The sequence below is a fragment of the Triturus cristatus genome, chromosome 8 (genome assembly GCF_964204655.1).
Source record: "Triturus cristatus chromosome 8, aTriCri1.1, whole genome shotgun sequence".
In the NCBI taxonomy this organism is placed as follows: domain Eukaryota; kingdom Metazoa; phylum Chordata; class Amphibia; order Caudata; family Salamandridae; genus Triturus; species Triturus cristatus.
Window position 1 is genome coordinate 697,612,134 of NC_140591.1, and position 15,852 is coordinate 697,627,985.

At 40.0% G+C, this 15,852-nt stretch overlaps 1 protein-coding gene across 2 annotated transcripts in view; it reads right to left on the reverse strand.

The window, feature by feature from the left end:
• Nucleotides 1-15,852, reverse strand: part of SLC15A1 (solute carrier family 15 member 1) — a 118,254-nt gene that overhangs the window by 26,993 nt on the left and 75,409 nt on the right. For both annotated transcript variants that reach the window (XM_085622114.1, XM_085622115.1), the window contains exons 14-17: nt 13,508-13,589; nt 4,316-4,456; nt 2,841-2,984; nt 1,109-1,155 (exon numbers count right to left, since the gene is read on the reverse strand). In XM_085622114.1, the coding sequence (XP_085478240.1) occupies nt 1,109-1,155; nt 2,841-2,984; nt 4,316-4,456; nt 13,508-13,589 (414 nt within the window). The remainder of the gene's footprint in view (nt 1-1,108; nt 1,156-2,840; nt 2,985-4,315; nt 4,457-13,507; nt 13,590-15,852) is intronic.

Below are 15,852 nucleotides of genomic sequence, written 5' to 3' on the forward strand. Positions count from 1 at the left end.
TTCACTTTTCAGTTCACACAGTCACACAGTCTCAAGATCACAGTGGTCCCACCATGGGCCTACATCTTTCTATGCTTTGTTGAAAAACCCCTTGCCTGGTATATTTTCTTCTCCATAGTCGCACACTAATCCATCCCCCTCAACCGCTCAGCACAGACGTTAGCCCTCTGCCTTGTCGCTGTTGGGTTTTTATCTACTTCTGAACTTAAACTGGAGCCAGAAGAACAGTTTTAGCACACTTCAGAAGTAAAATGTAAACAGGGGTACACTGCCTCGACTGCGCAATAGCAGTCGCAAAATCCTATTGATTTCATTGAGACTTACCCAGCATCACAGAAGCATTTAAGCTACAGGAAGGACTTTAAAGCTGCCTTGGATCTAGTCATAAGTACAATTGAAATGCTGAAACCAAATTGCACAATTGAATAGTTATACTGATCCCCTCCTTTAGGTGGTCTGTACCAATAGCTTTAATACGTGCAGGGCATCAACGAATGCCACGTAAAAGGCGTAGTGAAAAGGCCAAAAAGGAGCTGTTCAAGGCTTTCCCATCCTGGAATTTCGACTTCCCGCCCCCAGGAAAAAGATTTACTCATGCATAATATTGTATCCTACTGGGATAATATTAAACATGCAAAAATTCCTTTGACAAAAAATTACATTTTGTTAATTTAAAAAATAAATGTGAAATTAAAAAAATTGCATTTATGAGTCAAGGCATTTACCTGTGTCATTTGAAAGGTGTGAATGGAATGCAAATGATTTCAGATCCTGGAAGCATAGACCGAGAAGGCTTCCCTTCTGGGCTTTCCTTTCCTGCATTTGCTCAGCTTCAACTCCTGGATATCTTGAGTTCTTGTCTTTCTGTGACAGCCAGTTTATTGGCCAGATATGCCAGGGGGTTGTTTCTGAAGGCTTTGTCGCCCATGAAGTTATGTTTGAAGACGATGCATTCAGCATGATAAATTATGGATGTTTTTCAACTACGCATAGCTAGGATATCTCGTTAATTTAGAAGATCCTTGTTCGATTCATGTGTAAATTGATGTGGAACCCGTTTCTGACAAATGCTTATGAAAAATCAAACATGGAGCTAAGATTCACATACCTGATTGCGTTTTGTCCTTGCTCTGGTTTTTTGGTTATGTCTGAGATCTGTTGGAGAAAGGATACATGTTAATTTAATTAGCTTGAGTTTGTTCTTTTCTGAAAGCCTGTGTGACCTAAACATAATATATTATCTACAGCACGTATGGTATATTCAGTGCTTAATTTAGGCAGGTGCTTGAAGGTGATGGGCACTGGTAGTATTTTGTCACTCATGTAGTGTCAGAGCTATCTCTTTTCTTCAGTTACAACAAACTTAAAGGACCACATAGCATACCTATAGAAGTATAATATACCCAATGTTTAATACACAAAATATGTACAGGAGCCCAAAGTTGTCCTTTTCTGGTGGATTTGCTAAATATCACTGATACCTAGTCTTGTTTCCTCCTCACGTCTCTTCCCTCCACCAACCTACACTTCCTTTGTCTTGATCCGACACTTGCTGGTTGCTTTTCATCCTTCCTTTCTCCCTTTTTTATTGTTTTTCTACCTTTGTATCCCTACTTCTTCGTCCCTTTTATTCCTTTCTTGCTGTTCCTCTGATTCAAAGTCTGATGATGAAATATCAGTGCCAATACCCAAAGAAGAGTGCTGGTGCCCACCAACTGCAAAAACCAGCACAAATTAGTAGGACTGGGACCGTCGACTCACAGAGTGCTAACACCTAGTCTGCTTCTCAAAATGACTAACAAATATAAAAAATAGTCTCCAATTAAACTTATAACATGTAGATGCATGCATCTTATATCTCGCTATCCTGAATGGATTTTTGTGTTTGGCGCATGGATGAGCCCAGCCCTAGAAATTTAATATTGTCTAGACAATCCATACTACATGTTATAGAAGCGTCTGAAGGTCTCAACCCTACACACAAAGTTAGACTTCTGTTGCAGTATTTAGAAACATTCAAATGATTTCCTTTCTTGAAGCCATGTACTATGTTCCCACATTAATGATACTAGGCAACCAGCTCACTAAAATTGGTAGAGCATACCAGCCAATTCTCTGACCCCACGTATTTCACTGACCCACGATTTCTTGATCTACATGCCCCAGTCCAATGAGCTTCAGTGTCTGAAATTTAGGGCAGCAGGGCTGGAGAAAGACTATTTTATTTGTTAGTATGAAATCAGTGAGTGGAAATTGTTGAAAGATAGAGACTATTGAAGGGGAGTCATTTTTAGGTCTCGCCTGACCCAGCGAATGCGCTGGTCTGGCGAGACTTTTTGTGAGGGCTCCAAAAAGTGCTACCACTGTAGCCTAGAGCTACAGTGGATGTGTGCGGGCGCGCGAGCCTCACTTTCACGGCCGCTCTGATGTTTGATCGCGATTGCGATCACTTTCACATCAGAGCGGCCGATGTTTTTTTCACTCCTGTTTATTGCTTCTGTGTAGTAATGGTGGCACCCGTGCGCCGCCATTACTACAGAGCAGTAATAAACAGAAACAAGCATTGGCATAGCCAATAGGTCTCGCGTTTGGGACCTTATAAGTATTTAGTTATGCAACTGTTGCATGGCTAAACACTTATAAGGTCCCAAAAGCGAGACCTATTGACTATGCCAATGCTTGTTTCACTTCTGCTGCTGGAACTCCTAATCAAAACTCTTATATTGGACCTATTTTCATGAACTTTTTTTCTGGATCACAGATATCATTTGTTGCAAACTTTTTGAAAAATCTGAACACAGACCTCCATGGACATTCCGTATGAAATTTCAGGTACTTACACGATTGGCTCTGTTTCTGTTTACAAGCAGTGTGTAGCGATTTTTCCCCTCCATTGGAAGATTTGTATAAATCCAGCTAGCGTTTCCGTACTGGATAGTGACTTCCATCGGTATGTTCGTCTTGAAGGTTTTGTATTGGTCTGCCTATGAAACAGAAACCAGGATGGAAGTCAAGACCGCCATTGCAGACCTGTTAGACAGTGATTGACCATTCAGTAACAAGGTTATAACATGCTTATTCCAATCCAAGCCAAATATATTAACAGCTCCTCAATGTCTTTATTCATTGTGAAATTAGGAGTCTGTTGAGCACCATGTTCCTTTTTACATATGTGAAAATATCACAGAAACTTTCGCTGGTGCAAGAAATTCACCAGTGAAAAGCAACCAAATTTCTCTTGAGTTCAAATCACGTAAATATTTTTGTAGCACAGCAAAGTGTGGAGAAAGGACTATGAAACCAAATATAACACGCTAATTGCCTCTAAATCATTTCAAGTGAGCCACAGAGCTAGTATTAATTACATCCTGATCCAAAAAGGATCATTAAAGAAAATACAGCAAATTGAGCTTGGACTATCTTTGATACTTATGTAAGAATAATCTTACCAAAATGTTTTTGCCTCAAATCCAGACCTATTTTTGATATTTGAAGTACTGAGGAAATATACATTCTGGAAGAGACTTTATACAGTGACGAGTTATTTCCCTTTATTGCTTGTTCCGCAGGATAAACAACAGTGGAGTCTACGTTCCACAGCTGCCTCCACCCAAGATAAAATTCCACATACATTGCACATGAAAGGGCAGTTTCTAATTGTTCTGGAACTTTTCTAAGGACACACTCCGATGGGTCTTTTAAGCAGCAGGAAAGTGTGTAGGAGAGAAAATCATCAATGCACAGTCAATTTAGAAACACCACTTCCTGATACAAAATAACCAAAGGACAATTGAGGAAAGTTGGTTAAGTTTATTACAAAGTCAAAAATAACGGAACATAAACACACCTCAACATGAGGGTATCGAAATACAAAGGAAACAGCATTAAGCCAAATGTATGCACACAATTCAGACGGTGCAATATGAACCAAATTATTAGCTCAGAAGATTGACAAACCGTGCATCCAGGGCTTCACCATTCGGAAAAAGGAGACAGAAAATTCCATTCTTAAATAATTGAAAGTCAGTCAGAACTGAGGGATTTATGAATAGTCTTAAGCTTGCTACTTTAGGAGTAAATGATGCTCATGGCCAAAAAACTGGGTCTAGATTTACCAAGATTTGTGCAACACAATGCGCCTCGGAAATCTGCAGCATCACGTGTGTGTATGCCTGTACTTACCTTCTCCGGCATCCTTGAGTAGAAAAGAACCAATTGCTTTTCATTGTACCAGAGTGTTACATACTTCACCATGCTTTCCAGAACCAAGAACAGCATTTACTGAATGCAATAATAAGACACAGCACCCCCTTACCTCCAGAGGTGGTAAATTTACTGTAGAAGGAACTGCCGGCGGCGGTGACTCTGTTGGGTATGTTATGGTGACTTCAGTTGGGTCTAAATTCAGCACTCTGAGCTGAGCATGATCTGCATTGGGGAACTTTGGAAGTGTTTTCTGGGGGAAAAAAATGCAATGCATAATTAAATGTCTTAAATGTGCAGGTCATTTTCTCCAATAATCTGTGCTCAAAGGGGCCTCTGGGTTACATGAAGCAAATGAAGGAGAAAGGGTAGCGTCAGCTCTGCGCAAGGATGCATATGATATTTGTCTAACCACCTCCCACTTTTCTTTTAGGCCACGCCTTTCTCCTTGACCCATGGAAGGATATAGCGCTGTGAGTGGAATAACTGGAGCGGGGTGTCTAACTCTCGTTTTCCTAATGATAGGTGTCCTGTGATCCTATAGACCTTCATATCCACTGTCTGGGAGATTCACTAAACTGAAATAAACATATAATTTATCAAAAATGACTAACTATAACACATATAATTATTAATACAAGGTTCTTCCATAATACCAGAGTTTTTCTAGGCACTACATGTGACAGACTGCAGAAAATGCTATCATGTGATCAACAGATTAAACATGTATAAAATTAGGGAATCTGTGAATTATATAAAATATTAGAACATTGGAATGTGGGGCATTCCATTGTAGACAATTGAGTGCTCCATGCTTCTACGGGCCGGTAAAGGCCCGCAGAGCAACATTCCAATGTTTTACAAAAGCCTCTCGAAGCTCGAGGAGATTTAAATCCCCTCGAGCTTCGAGAAGCCTTTGTTTAATTTGTTAGAACATTCTGCCCTCTAGTGGCAGAATGTTCTAATAGCCTTATAGCCCTTCGTAGCAGGGCTATACCGCTATTAAAGTCCCGCTGCTTTTGTTAAAGTCCCTCGCCTTCGGCTCGGGCTTTTAACGCTGCAGCGGGCCTTTAATAGCCGGTATAGCCCGCTACGGCGGGCTATAAGGCTATATTAATAAACAATGCATTCATACACAGACAGTTTTTTAAAACCCATGATTTTTAGTTTAAATAATAATAATTATAAATACAGTATTTTAAATTAGCCTATCACTTATGTCATCTTTCTTCCACAAATACGTGAAATGTGCATTTCAACTCGTTCAATAAAAGATTGTCCAGTAAATTAGGTCCTGTGTTCAGTTCTGGGGGCAAACCTTCCTCAGTCTAGGGTGTCTCTAGATTGGCTTTAATTTGTAACGGGGTTAGGGTATATAGCTAGGGGAATACGAACATGTCAGTCTAGTTTTTGTATTAGTTTCAGTGCCCCTCGCCATGGGCTGGAAATAGCCTATCACGGTCCAGGTAATGTATCCAAGTCTGTTTTTACTTGAAGCCCTTCTTACTGCGAAATGCACTTGGAAACCATACCCTGAAAACCAATCTGTGCTTTCCGAGTATTATGCAGAACTTTGTACTTCAAAATTCCATGTGTGCTAGTAAAAATAAGCTGAGAATAAATGTATGTGGAAAACACACATGAACTTTCCCTCGTTTTCGTGACTTTGGGCCAGCTGTATGACCAGGGACGTTTGCGACTCGCAAATTGCATTAAATTGCGAGTCGCAAACATCAATGTACAACAGTGTCAGAGACACTGTATGCGATTCCTAATGGGGTCGCAAATTGCATGAGCTCAGCAGACCTCCATGCCTGGGAATGCATTTAAAATAAGACAAATTAAACGTTTTCGTTTCATTTTTTTTAAGGGCAGGTAGTGGTCCCTGGGACCACTGCCTGCCCCTAAAAAATATTTACCCCTGCATTCACAAAGGGGAAGGGGTCTCCTGGGGGACCCCTTCCTGTTTGCAAGTGCTTTACCACCCTTCTGAGAAGGGTGGTAAACTGCAACTGTTTTGCGGCCGCAATTGCAGTCGCATAACAGTCTCACATAGGGCTTAGATTCGCTATTAGGAAGGGACGCCCTTGGAACACCCCTTCCTAATAGTGAGTCGCTAATCCTATTTAGCGAGTCGCAAATCAATTGCGACTCACTAAATAAGGTTAGTATAGGGCCCATTTGTTTTTTGCATGCGCAAACGGGTCGCAAACCCAGTTGCGCATGCAAAAAAGGGTCGTACATCTGGCCCTTTGTGGTGACTTGAACTGCGGGCTCATGAGTTGCTTTCAATGTTAGCTCAACTCATAATGCTGTGAATGTGGCTTAACGGCTGGAGCAGCCGACTTTGAAGCTGGGAAACCAGGTTCGAGTCTTGGAGGAGGTTCAAACATTCTCTGATTCTGGGCAAATCACTTACTCTACCCCTGCCATAAAAAATAAAAAAATGAAAAAGTGAATGTGTCCGTCTGTAATGCAACTGGTGTGCTTGGAAAGCGCTCTGATACCGTCGAGTTGTGCAGCACACATAGAAACAGCAAATTGCCATTGATTGTTCATGTGCAGGAAGGAGACCCTTCCTGCACATAAACAATAATAATAAAAACAATTACGCTTAGCAACTTCTATGTGTGATGCATTAAGCAGCACAGATATGGTGCAGCCCTGCGTTTCTGAAGTGGCGGAGTGCGGTGTTAAGCCAGGGAGGCTAACGCAGTGCTCAGTCACTTCGTTGTAAATATGTCCCTTTGTGTCTCCGGAACCGTAGAAGATTGATGTGCTTTCCCCAACTTTTCATTGGGGAACAACTTTTATGAGGAGTGGGGCGCAGTCATGCCTGTGTGTGTGCCTCCGATTTCAGTAAGATGTTTGCACTGGTCTCTCCTCAGACTGCCCGGGTTTCTTTCGCCACGTCCTTCCAGCAAAACATTGATAATAAAACTGTGACGCAGCGACTTAGTTGGGCCTTCCTTCCTACTCCAAAACTACTGCCCAGGCCGTAGAAAAACATTAAAATCTTATGCAGAGTAGACACTTAAGTAAAGTAAATATTTAAAATTAAAATATCTTAGCATGTATCGTATGGCAGCACAATAACGTACAAATATATTTTTTCAGAATGGCGCGTTGATGCTACAAATATACTATTTATTGAATAAAATGCATTTCTTGTTTTATCTGTAGTGTGTAATTCTGTGGACCTCCGTAGGAGTTCCATATCACAATAAACTTGAACTGAACTACAAATATACTTTAGAACATTTCCTCAAATATTCCATTAAATCTCATTATAAAACAGAGATAATGCACAAGGAGGTCCGAAACATATGTACACATTGCAGGACATCAATCCATAAGTTGGTACTTCATTTACGACCATTGGGTCATTGGTGCTAAACTTGCTCCAGGAAAGCCACTTATCTGTACATTTCTGGGGTGTCCTTTCATAAAAATAAACAACTCTACACAGCAGCTGCGTGGTTTTAAATTGTGGTTTGCCAGGCCTTCTGAGGCTTGTGTCTGTGACGTTGCTTACACCCAGCCACAGTGTGGCCTTGGTGTAAAGTTAACCATTCTAAACATATTTGCAGCCTGTTTAGCTGCACAAACCAGAGGGAAAACTGGTGGATAATAAGGCTTTAATAAAAGCACATCCATGACGTAATAAAATACCCAGCACATGGTCAACACGCATGCTCATGGTTCACATCTCAGTTCGACATGTAACGTGAAATGTGCTCCTAAAAACCGTATTCCCGAATCTATGCTGTGAACTCTGAAGCAACTTTCAAACCACAGCCTGTAAAGTACTGGAATGTACTGAAAAAAAGATCAATGCTTTTGGTTTGGGGTCCTAGAGTGAAGCGACGCCATTCTAGCTGTGCTTTTATTGCGATTTTCATACTCTTGGCTTCTTATCAAAGAAAGAGTTCAGTTGTTGACACGCTGCTCTAGCTCACAACTATGGGCATCACATCTGCATAAAAATAAATAAAACCATCATGAAGAAATGCGCTGATGACGAAAACAAAATGAAGAACTCGTAATGAGGAAGGTTTCAATTGACGTTAAACTGACTCATGGAACATTCTAGAACAAAAACGCATGGCAACATACCTAACCTTACAATAACTCTCTAAATTATGATTGGCTCTCCAATATTACCCCGACTAACACCATCTGTAGCAACACGTTTATTTATTTATTTATTTGGAGCATTTATTGAGCGCACGGCTACCTTCAACACCTTCAACGGAGGTGTCCCGGCACTAAGGCTGCAGAGAAAGCGAATTGGCAGAGGAGATGGGCTAGGTGCTGTTGAGCAGCCAGGTCTTCAACGCTTCCCTAAAAACTGATTCTGGTGTTGTATTACAGCTATGCAAGGGCATAGCATTCCAGAGCCTTGCGGTACTGACCACGAAGGCTCTGCTGCCTAGCCTGGCCTTGCGAAAGCGGGGAATAGAAAGCAGATTCAAGTGGTTGGATCTGAGAACTCCGTCGTGTTGGTAGCTTTGCAGTCTGCGTCTCAGATATAGCGGGCCTCGACCCATGGTGGCTCTATATGCCAAGGTGAGAGCCTTAAATTCGATTCTTCTGCTGACGGGCAGTCAGTGAAGATTTTGCAAGTGAGGAGAGATGGAATGACGAAAAGGAACCTTGCAGATCAATCTAGCCACTGAAGGTCCTATCTGGACCTTCATCTATGAGGTTGCATTTCATAGTGGTTATTTATCTCTGAATGTACCACACAGAATATCTCTATATTGAAAATGACTCTAAAAGCATACCCATGGACCAAAATGTACATAGACAATATAAGCACAGTGAAGAATTTACAAGGATCTATCTTCATTGTGATAAAATGTCTCTAGTAACTGACCAAGCAGTGTTTTTGTGTAGTTCCTGTTCTGTTTTTTTCGAAATGTATAGGTGACTTGTTTAACCCACAATGTTTAACCCACAATGCCACCACTGGCAATCCTTTTAGTAGTTAACATCATGACTGTTTAATTCTACACTGTTGATAATGATGGACTTTATACAAACTCTGCACAGAGCAAACGATTTAATTTTGTTAAAACTGTCTTGCTTTCCGCTATTTCCTATACTTTTTCTTAATCCTCTTTACCTTTGTCATTAAATTAGGCGCTTGTCAAGATGTTGCACAACCCTCATACTACAAATTATTCCTAAATTATCATCTTTAAATAAAAACAATGACCATAATTGGTCTGAAATTGATGTATTTCTTGATTACAGTTTCTATATTTTTATATAATCCCACTGACACTGGCAGAGCTGGACTGGGAACACAAACCAGCCCTGGCAATTCTGCTGGATCGGCCGGGGGGTTGGTGGTGAGAAGCAGCACTGCTGCCCCTTTAGCAGTGCTGCCTCATTTGTTATTGGGGTCTGATATTACAGCACTGCTGCAAAACCGGCCCCTAGTGACAAAACCGGCCCCCACTGCTCGAAAACCAGCCCCCACCCTTCCGGCCCACTGGGAAAACGCCTGGTGCCCACTAAGGCCAGTCTGGCCCTGGACACTGGCCCTCTCCCCAAGTACATAATTGCTGGTGTTAAAAGAAGTGAGGGGACTTATGTTCCCTTACTACTGTGTTGTGTGCTGCAATGGGGACCGCAAGCCCCAGTGGTGCCAATCTGAAAGGGCAAATCCAAGCAAATGAGTTACATCAATGCATCCCACAATAGGCTACTACACTGCCTAATTACACTACTTGTGTTTTCAATTACAACATATTGGTTTACCTCTGTTTTTTTAACTTTTGTTTAGAAGGTACAGCAAACTCATAGTGTGCAGATAAATACATTTGAGAAAATTAATGGTGATATATACGATTTTGGTCACCTACATTCCTTATGTATCTTTTTATATATAGACACCTTGGCTGCTTTTATCTGATCTACCTTGTATTTGAAAAGGGCATACTTGGTTTTTCTTGACACAACCCTATGTGGCTTTCACATAATTGTCCAACTTTATAACTCGTTACTTCTGGAGCTTCAGGACAGCTACCCTGTTTTACAGGCTTTGCATTAGAATAGGCTTCAAGAAGACACATTCGGGCCATATCTTCACGTCAACTTCAGGTATTCCATTTTCTCTCTTTGGCGGAAGGTACTTCCCAGCCACAGAGGAGCCTGCCCAGCATGTGATGGGGAGCAAATGTTTTCTAAAAAGGCACTGGTTTAATTTGATCATTTGAAAGCGGAAGTGGACTGGGCCTGGAAGGAGACTGGGGGGAGCAGGAGAAGAGTTTGAAGAAAGAATGGAACTGCCATCTATGTGGTAGCACACAGAGATCTGGGATAGCTGTTTCATTCATGCACTATTCTGAAACAGGAAGAAGGTCACACTCTGTTAAAAGTTTGTCAGAAACATTGTATAACCTGGCTAGAATAATTTCCATCTGTCAGATAGATGACTTTGGAAAGAATTATCCCCAGCTTAATGTTGAATCTCTTAAACTAGAGGGCTGCAGTCAGAACATAGCCTCCTACTGATGTAAATGTTTAGAGGAGTGGATCCAAGTCATTTCCAGGGAGCCTCCTTGCTTGTTGAAACATCTATGTTGAAGTGTCCGCCTGGTAGAGATCCAGTAGACTGTTGGTTTTTGGTCATTTAATTAGCCAGCCTACGTGAACCTTCTCCCCTCTGTCTAGAGAGTGGAGAAGGCTCTGAAAAAGGCCCAGAAAGCTCTGTGGATGGAGAAAGTTTGCACTTCTGCAGAGGAAACTCAAGAATCGGTTGTAACATGAAGTTCTGAAAGGCCTTTCTCCATTGTGAATCCATGGCTTGATGTCCAAGAAGGCGTTTCTGAAGGAACAGAGGCGTATGAACCTTCATGGAAAAAGTTACAGAACCTTTCCTAAACGTTGTGGCTCATAAAATGTTCATCTTAAGAGGATCCAAGACAAGATGCCAAAGCTTCCCAAAGATATGCCACCTGAATGGCTACATTTTCTACATTTGTTCCAATTGGATCTTTTGATGTGAAGTCTGAGATTTCTGTGGGATCCCATAAGATTTGTATCCTACCTCATGAAGCCATATTAGGGTGCAGCTTCCAAACGTCCTGCAGAAGATGTTTAATCTTCGGAAAGATTTTTAAGTCTAAAGGTAAAACATTTACTGGGACAAATCACCAAATTGTTCTGTAACCAAGTTACATCACATGTCCGCCGGCAAAGGGTGACTCAGTATCAGTCTTCCATATTTATTGATCAGGGGGACTCAGTTGATTGTGTCCTATCTCACTCCATCACTGGTCAGCCTCCAAGGATACCTGGGTTCTAGTGAATTGCACCCCATTAATTTGCTTTGACAATAATTTCCCATTTTATTTTTTAATACTTTCTGAATCCCACATCCAATTTTCTTCATTTTGGTGTCATTTTACTCTTGAAATATTGTGACCAGCACCCCGATGATTTATAGTGATTTCCCATTGTTCCTTTTCAGACAGTTTTTTGTACCTCCTGACCAGTACACCTGGTTCATATATGTTTATTGCAATAGGTTTTGCCTTTTTAAATGAATTATTTCCTAATGATAAAGCTGTTTTGATGTTCTTGCTTGTTTATCAGATCCACTTTTCTCTGAGGAAGGTCTTACTGCTTATGTCAAATTACCAAGGATAAGTCAGGAATTTGTTGGATAAATCTAACTAATAGAAATAAGACTGTTTTGGCTAAGTACTCAGCCATATCTGATAATAATGTGGGGTGAATGAATGACCTAAGTTGCTGAATCCTTAGACTCATTGCCTAATGCTTAATAGCATTGTCCTTGTGGTGCCCGTGCTACCTGGACTAGGAATGACCTTACTACCCAGAACATAGAACAATATTGAAGGGTATGGGTAGAGTACACCCCTGTAATACTGGTATATTGTGTCCTGTTGTTTGCTTTTGTAAACAAGGATGAAAAGGCTCATAGTTTAGGAATTCATTGCTTACTTTAATTTCATTTTTTGTGCTTGATCCAATAGTCTGTATGATCATATGTTGCTGATTTGCTCACTTGTATTTCACTCATTATGCTTGGGCCTATTATTACAGCTTGGGCTTTTTCAAAACAAAGGTTGTTGAATAAAATATAAAACTATTTGTTTGCTAACCCAAAAAACAATACATATCAAGTTTTTACAAAATATGTAACCTCAGTGAGAGAACCATTTTTGTCACTAAAAATAGAATTTGCATACACATGAAAAATAATATATGTAGGCAACTGGGAACATGGGAAAATACATATGAAATTGTGGTGAACTGGTAAAGTCTCACAGTGGAAAATTCACTGGAAATAGCTAAAGAAGCAAAAATAATGTGATTGCTAAATCTCTATATCCAAATAATTTCATGTGTTAAATGTAGCCAAGTCATAAAAATGATAGTCAGATAGATTTGAAGCATGAATATAGCTACAGTACTCGTTGCCCTAACCATAAAAGTAGAATGACAGAGAAGGTCTATTATTAATGGTCATTAAAAAGTTGTCTGTTACTTCTAGGTTCTAGACAGAGAATCAGGTATATGAGGTACACAGGTAGATCTGTATGTTAAAGAGAAAGGCAAGTTCTGAAAATGTATTCTAGGCTGTCTAATCTTGGGCAAGATCCAGAATGAGCTGAGTATAGTCAAGAAGAACAAAATGATTCTTAATGGAGTTTTTATGTCTTTTGTGGTCTGTGTTTTCCATATATATTTGCTATAATGTGGCTGTTATGTGAAACACCGTATTGGATTACATATTACATTAGTAAAACTATGACGTAATACTCCATTTTGTGTCGTTACGTCATCAAAGTTATGTGTCAGTGCAAAGATATTGGTGGGAATATAGAGTATAGAGAGTGTACAGAGTTTACTTATGCACATCAATACTGTTAACATTAATACTTCAACGAATAATAATGCAGTTACCAACAATCGGTGAACAGGACTGGATTGCACAAAATAATAACAGTCCGCTGACACTGGATCATAAACAGGGCCTGTGAGTTTCATAATGAAAAGTATTTGACTGTGTGAAACAGTGACCATCTCTCAATGACAAGTAGCTTATCTTTAAAAAAAAAAAAGGAGTTTTGCAAGCATTGCGGTGTATCTGCCAGAGTGTCATTCATTAATAAGTGTTAAAAAGAGCAGTTTACAAGTAGATATCAGTGATCACTATTAGCCAAGTGTGCTTAGGATTCAAGGCAGCAAAGTGGATTGTGTGTGCTCCTAAACAGTTAAAAAATTTTAGAACAACATTTTTTGTTGGACTTTGGTAACTTACATCAATTTCAATTTGTACCAGGGCAGCCGCAATGAACGCCAGTGCTGCAAGGAACATTCCAACAGTAATCTTCTTCAGGGGCCTAGACAAAAATGTAGAAATTTTGCCATGGCAGAGTTTATTTTGTTAATTTCCAAATCTAATGCTTTCCTTTACATTAAACTGAGGTGTACTGCATGGCGGTACACCACTGACCATTTAATAAAAAAAAAAGGTTAATCTCATTATTTACAAGTCTGATGCCAGATTTATCAGTTGACTGTGCTTTCAAAAAACCTGTACTAAGACCCCCTTTGGTTTTGCAAATGTATCTTGGCACTTTGCTACACACTTTCCGCATTGGGCCCACTTCCACTTTGGCTACTATGTATGTATCTATGTGGTCTTTATATATTGGAAACCTAGCTGAAAGGTGGTACAGTGTGGCACACATTCAAATGCAAATAAACAGTCAATGTGTGCTTGGGGGAGGTGCTGGTTTCTTAGAGTGAATGCGGAGAGTTACTGCAACATAATGTTGTGCTCTTTAAAGCTATGTGTCTTCAACTCTTTCCAAAATTGAATCAGGGTTGAGGAAGTCCTGATGGATATTGGAATGCTATTAAAGATCCTGGCTGATAGATGGAGAGGATTTAAACAAAAATGTGTTTCCAACTCATATTGATGGAAAGTTACTAACCAAAGTGCTACACATGGTGCAGTTAAGTGAGAGACCCTTTGCAAAAGTTAACTGGTCACTCTTTGGTTGCTCATTGTTGTATTTATGTGTTAAACTGGTACTAAAGAGGCGAAACATTTTCCCAGGCATTATTAATGTGTTAAAGTGCCAAATAGAGAACTAACACTGCTTAAGAACGTGACACATTATGCTACATTAAGGTGCCTCTCTCCATGTGCTTTTCTATTTTCCAATTCTTTGTCTCTAATCTGATGGCGCCTTGAGTACCGTTGTGTCAAGCACCACCAGAGATGGTGAGCTTGTCAGCTAGATATGCAGGGGTTCTGGTTGTGATGGATTTGTAGATGATGCGGGTGGATTTTAAGATGGTGCGTCTGGCAAGGGCAGTCCGTGGAGTTGGAAGAGGTGGTGGAGGTGGCCGGGAGGCAGTGGACCATTGAATTGCCACCATCATTATGAGAGACAAGGGCTGAACATCACTGCTCAAGTCTACCAGCTTTTCCATTGATCAGCCTCACTATCTGGCATGATGACTAATATTATTGGAGACAATATATAACAAAGTTAGGTCCTGAGTTAAAAAGAACAGGGCATCACATATACAACATGTACTACAACTTCTATTATTTTAACACAATAATCTCTGAGTAAAGATGAGGCATGTATGAGATCACTTAATGTTAATTACCACTTCTTTTTTATGTGAATGTATCATGACACCCTTATTAATTGAAATACAAACTCATGTAACCTCTACCTAATCTAGTATTCAAAACCTTATTGATATAACAAACATATAAAAGATATACCAAGAAACTCTAGTATATCCTTCTGTGGAATTGAGCCTTTACGGCATAAGCACTTACCATAATTTTTATTTTTTATTCACCAATTTCAGGTTTGTATGAATTGTGTTTCACAACATCAAATTTTATCATACATAAGTTTCAAAGTTTGATAAAAATGTTTATAAAAAACCTATTTAGGCCACCCTTACCAGAACACTTCTATAACCAATATTTTCCCTGCAGTCTTACGTGCTCACTCATTCCAAAAAATAAGTGCAGACCCATACACCAAACTACTCATTTTATGGCATATAAAAACTTGCATTATGATTAAAAAGAAATAGTCACATGTTTGTGAAATGATAAGCGTCTATGCCACTTCGACATTTATATTGGAGTTGTAGCAAGCCTTCAAGCCGAACTGAGGTTCTCAGTGATTTAACTTATCTATAACTTCACACTCAAGTTGGTTGAAGGTATGATAATTCTATCTTTTTGGTGCAGTTTGTTAATCCTAGAATGTGAGGTAGGTTTGTAAAATGGCATCTATCTTTTGAAAAAAACTGGCACATATCCTTTAGGCACAATCCACCGGCGGGGGTGGGGGGGGAGGGGGATATGCTTCCATGTTTAATTTTAATAGTCTTCTCAGAAGCAGGTCATGACTATTGTCTTTTCCAAGCCCTTTATTTTTACTGCCAACTCGAGGGAGTCGTTGTCATTATTCCTTGAGTAGTCACCTACAGAGTCAGATGCTTCCCTGTTTGACTCAAATGTTTCTGTAATTGATTAACTCATCCTTTTGTGATACTTCGGGAATAGTTACTATTTAATGTATCATAATGACTTCCATAGAAAGCAGTGAGTTATGCTGTGCT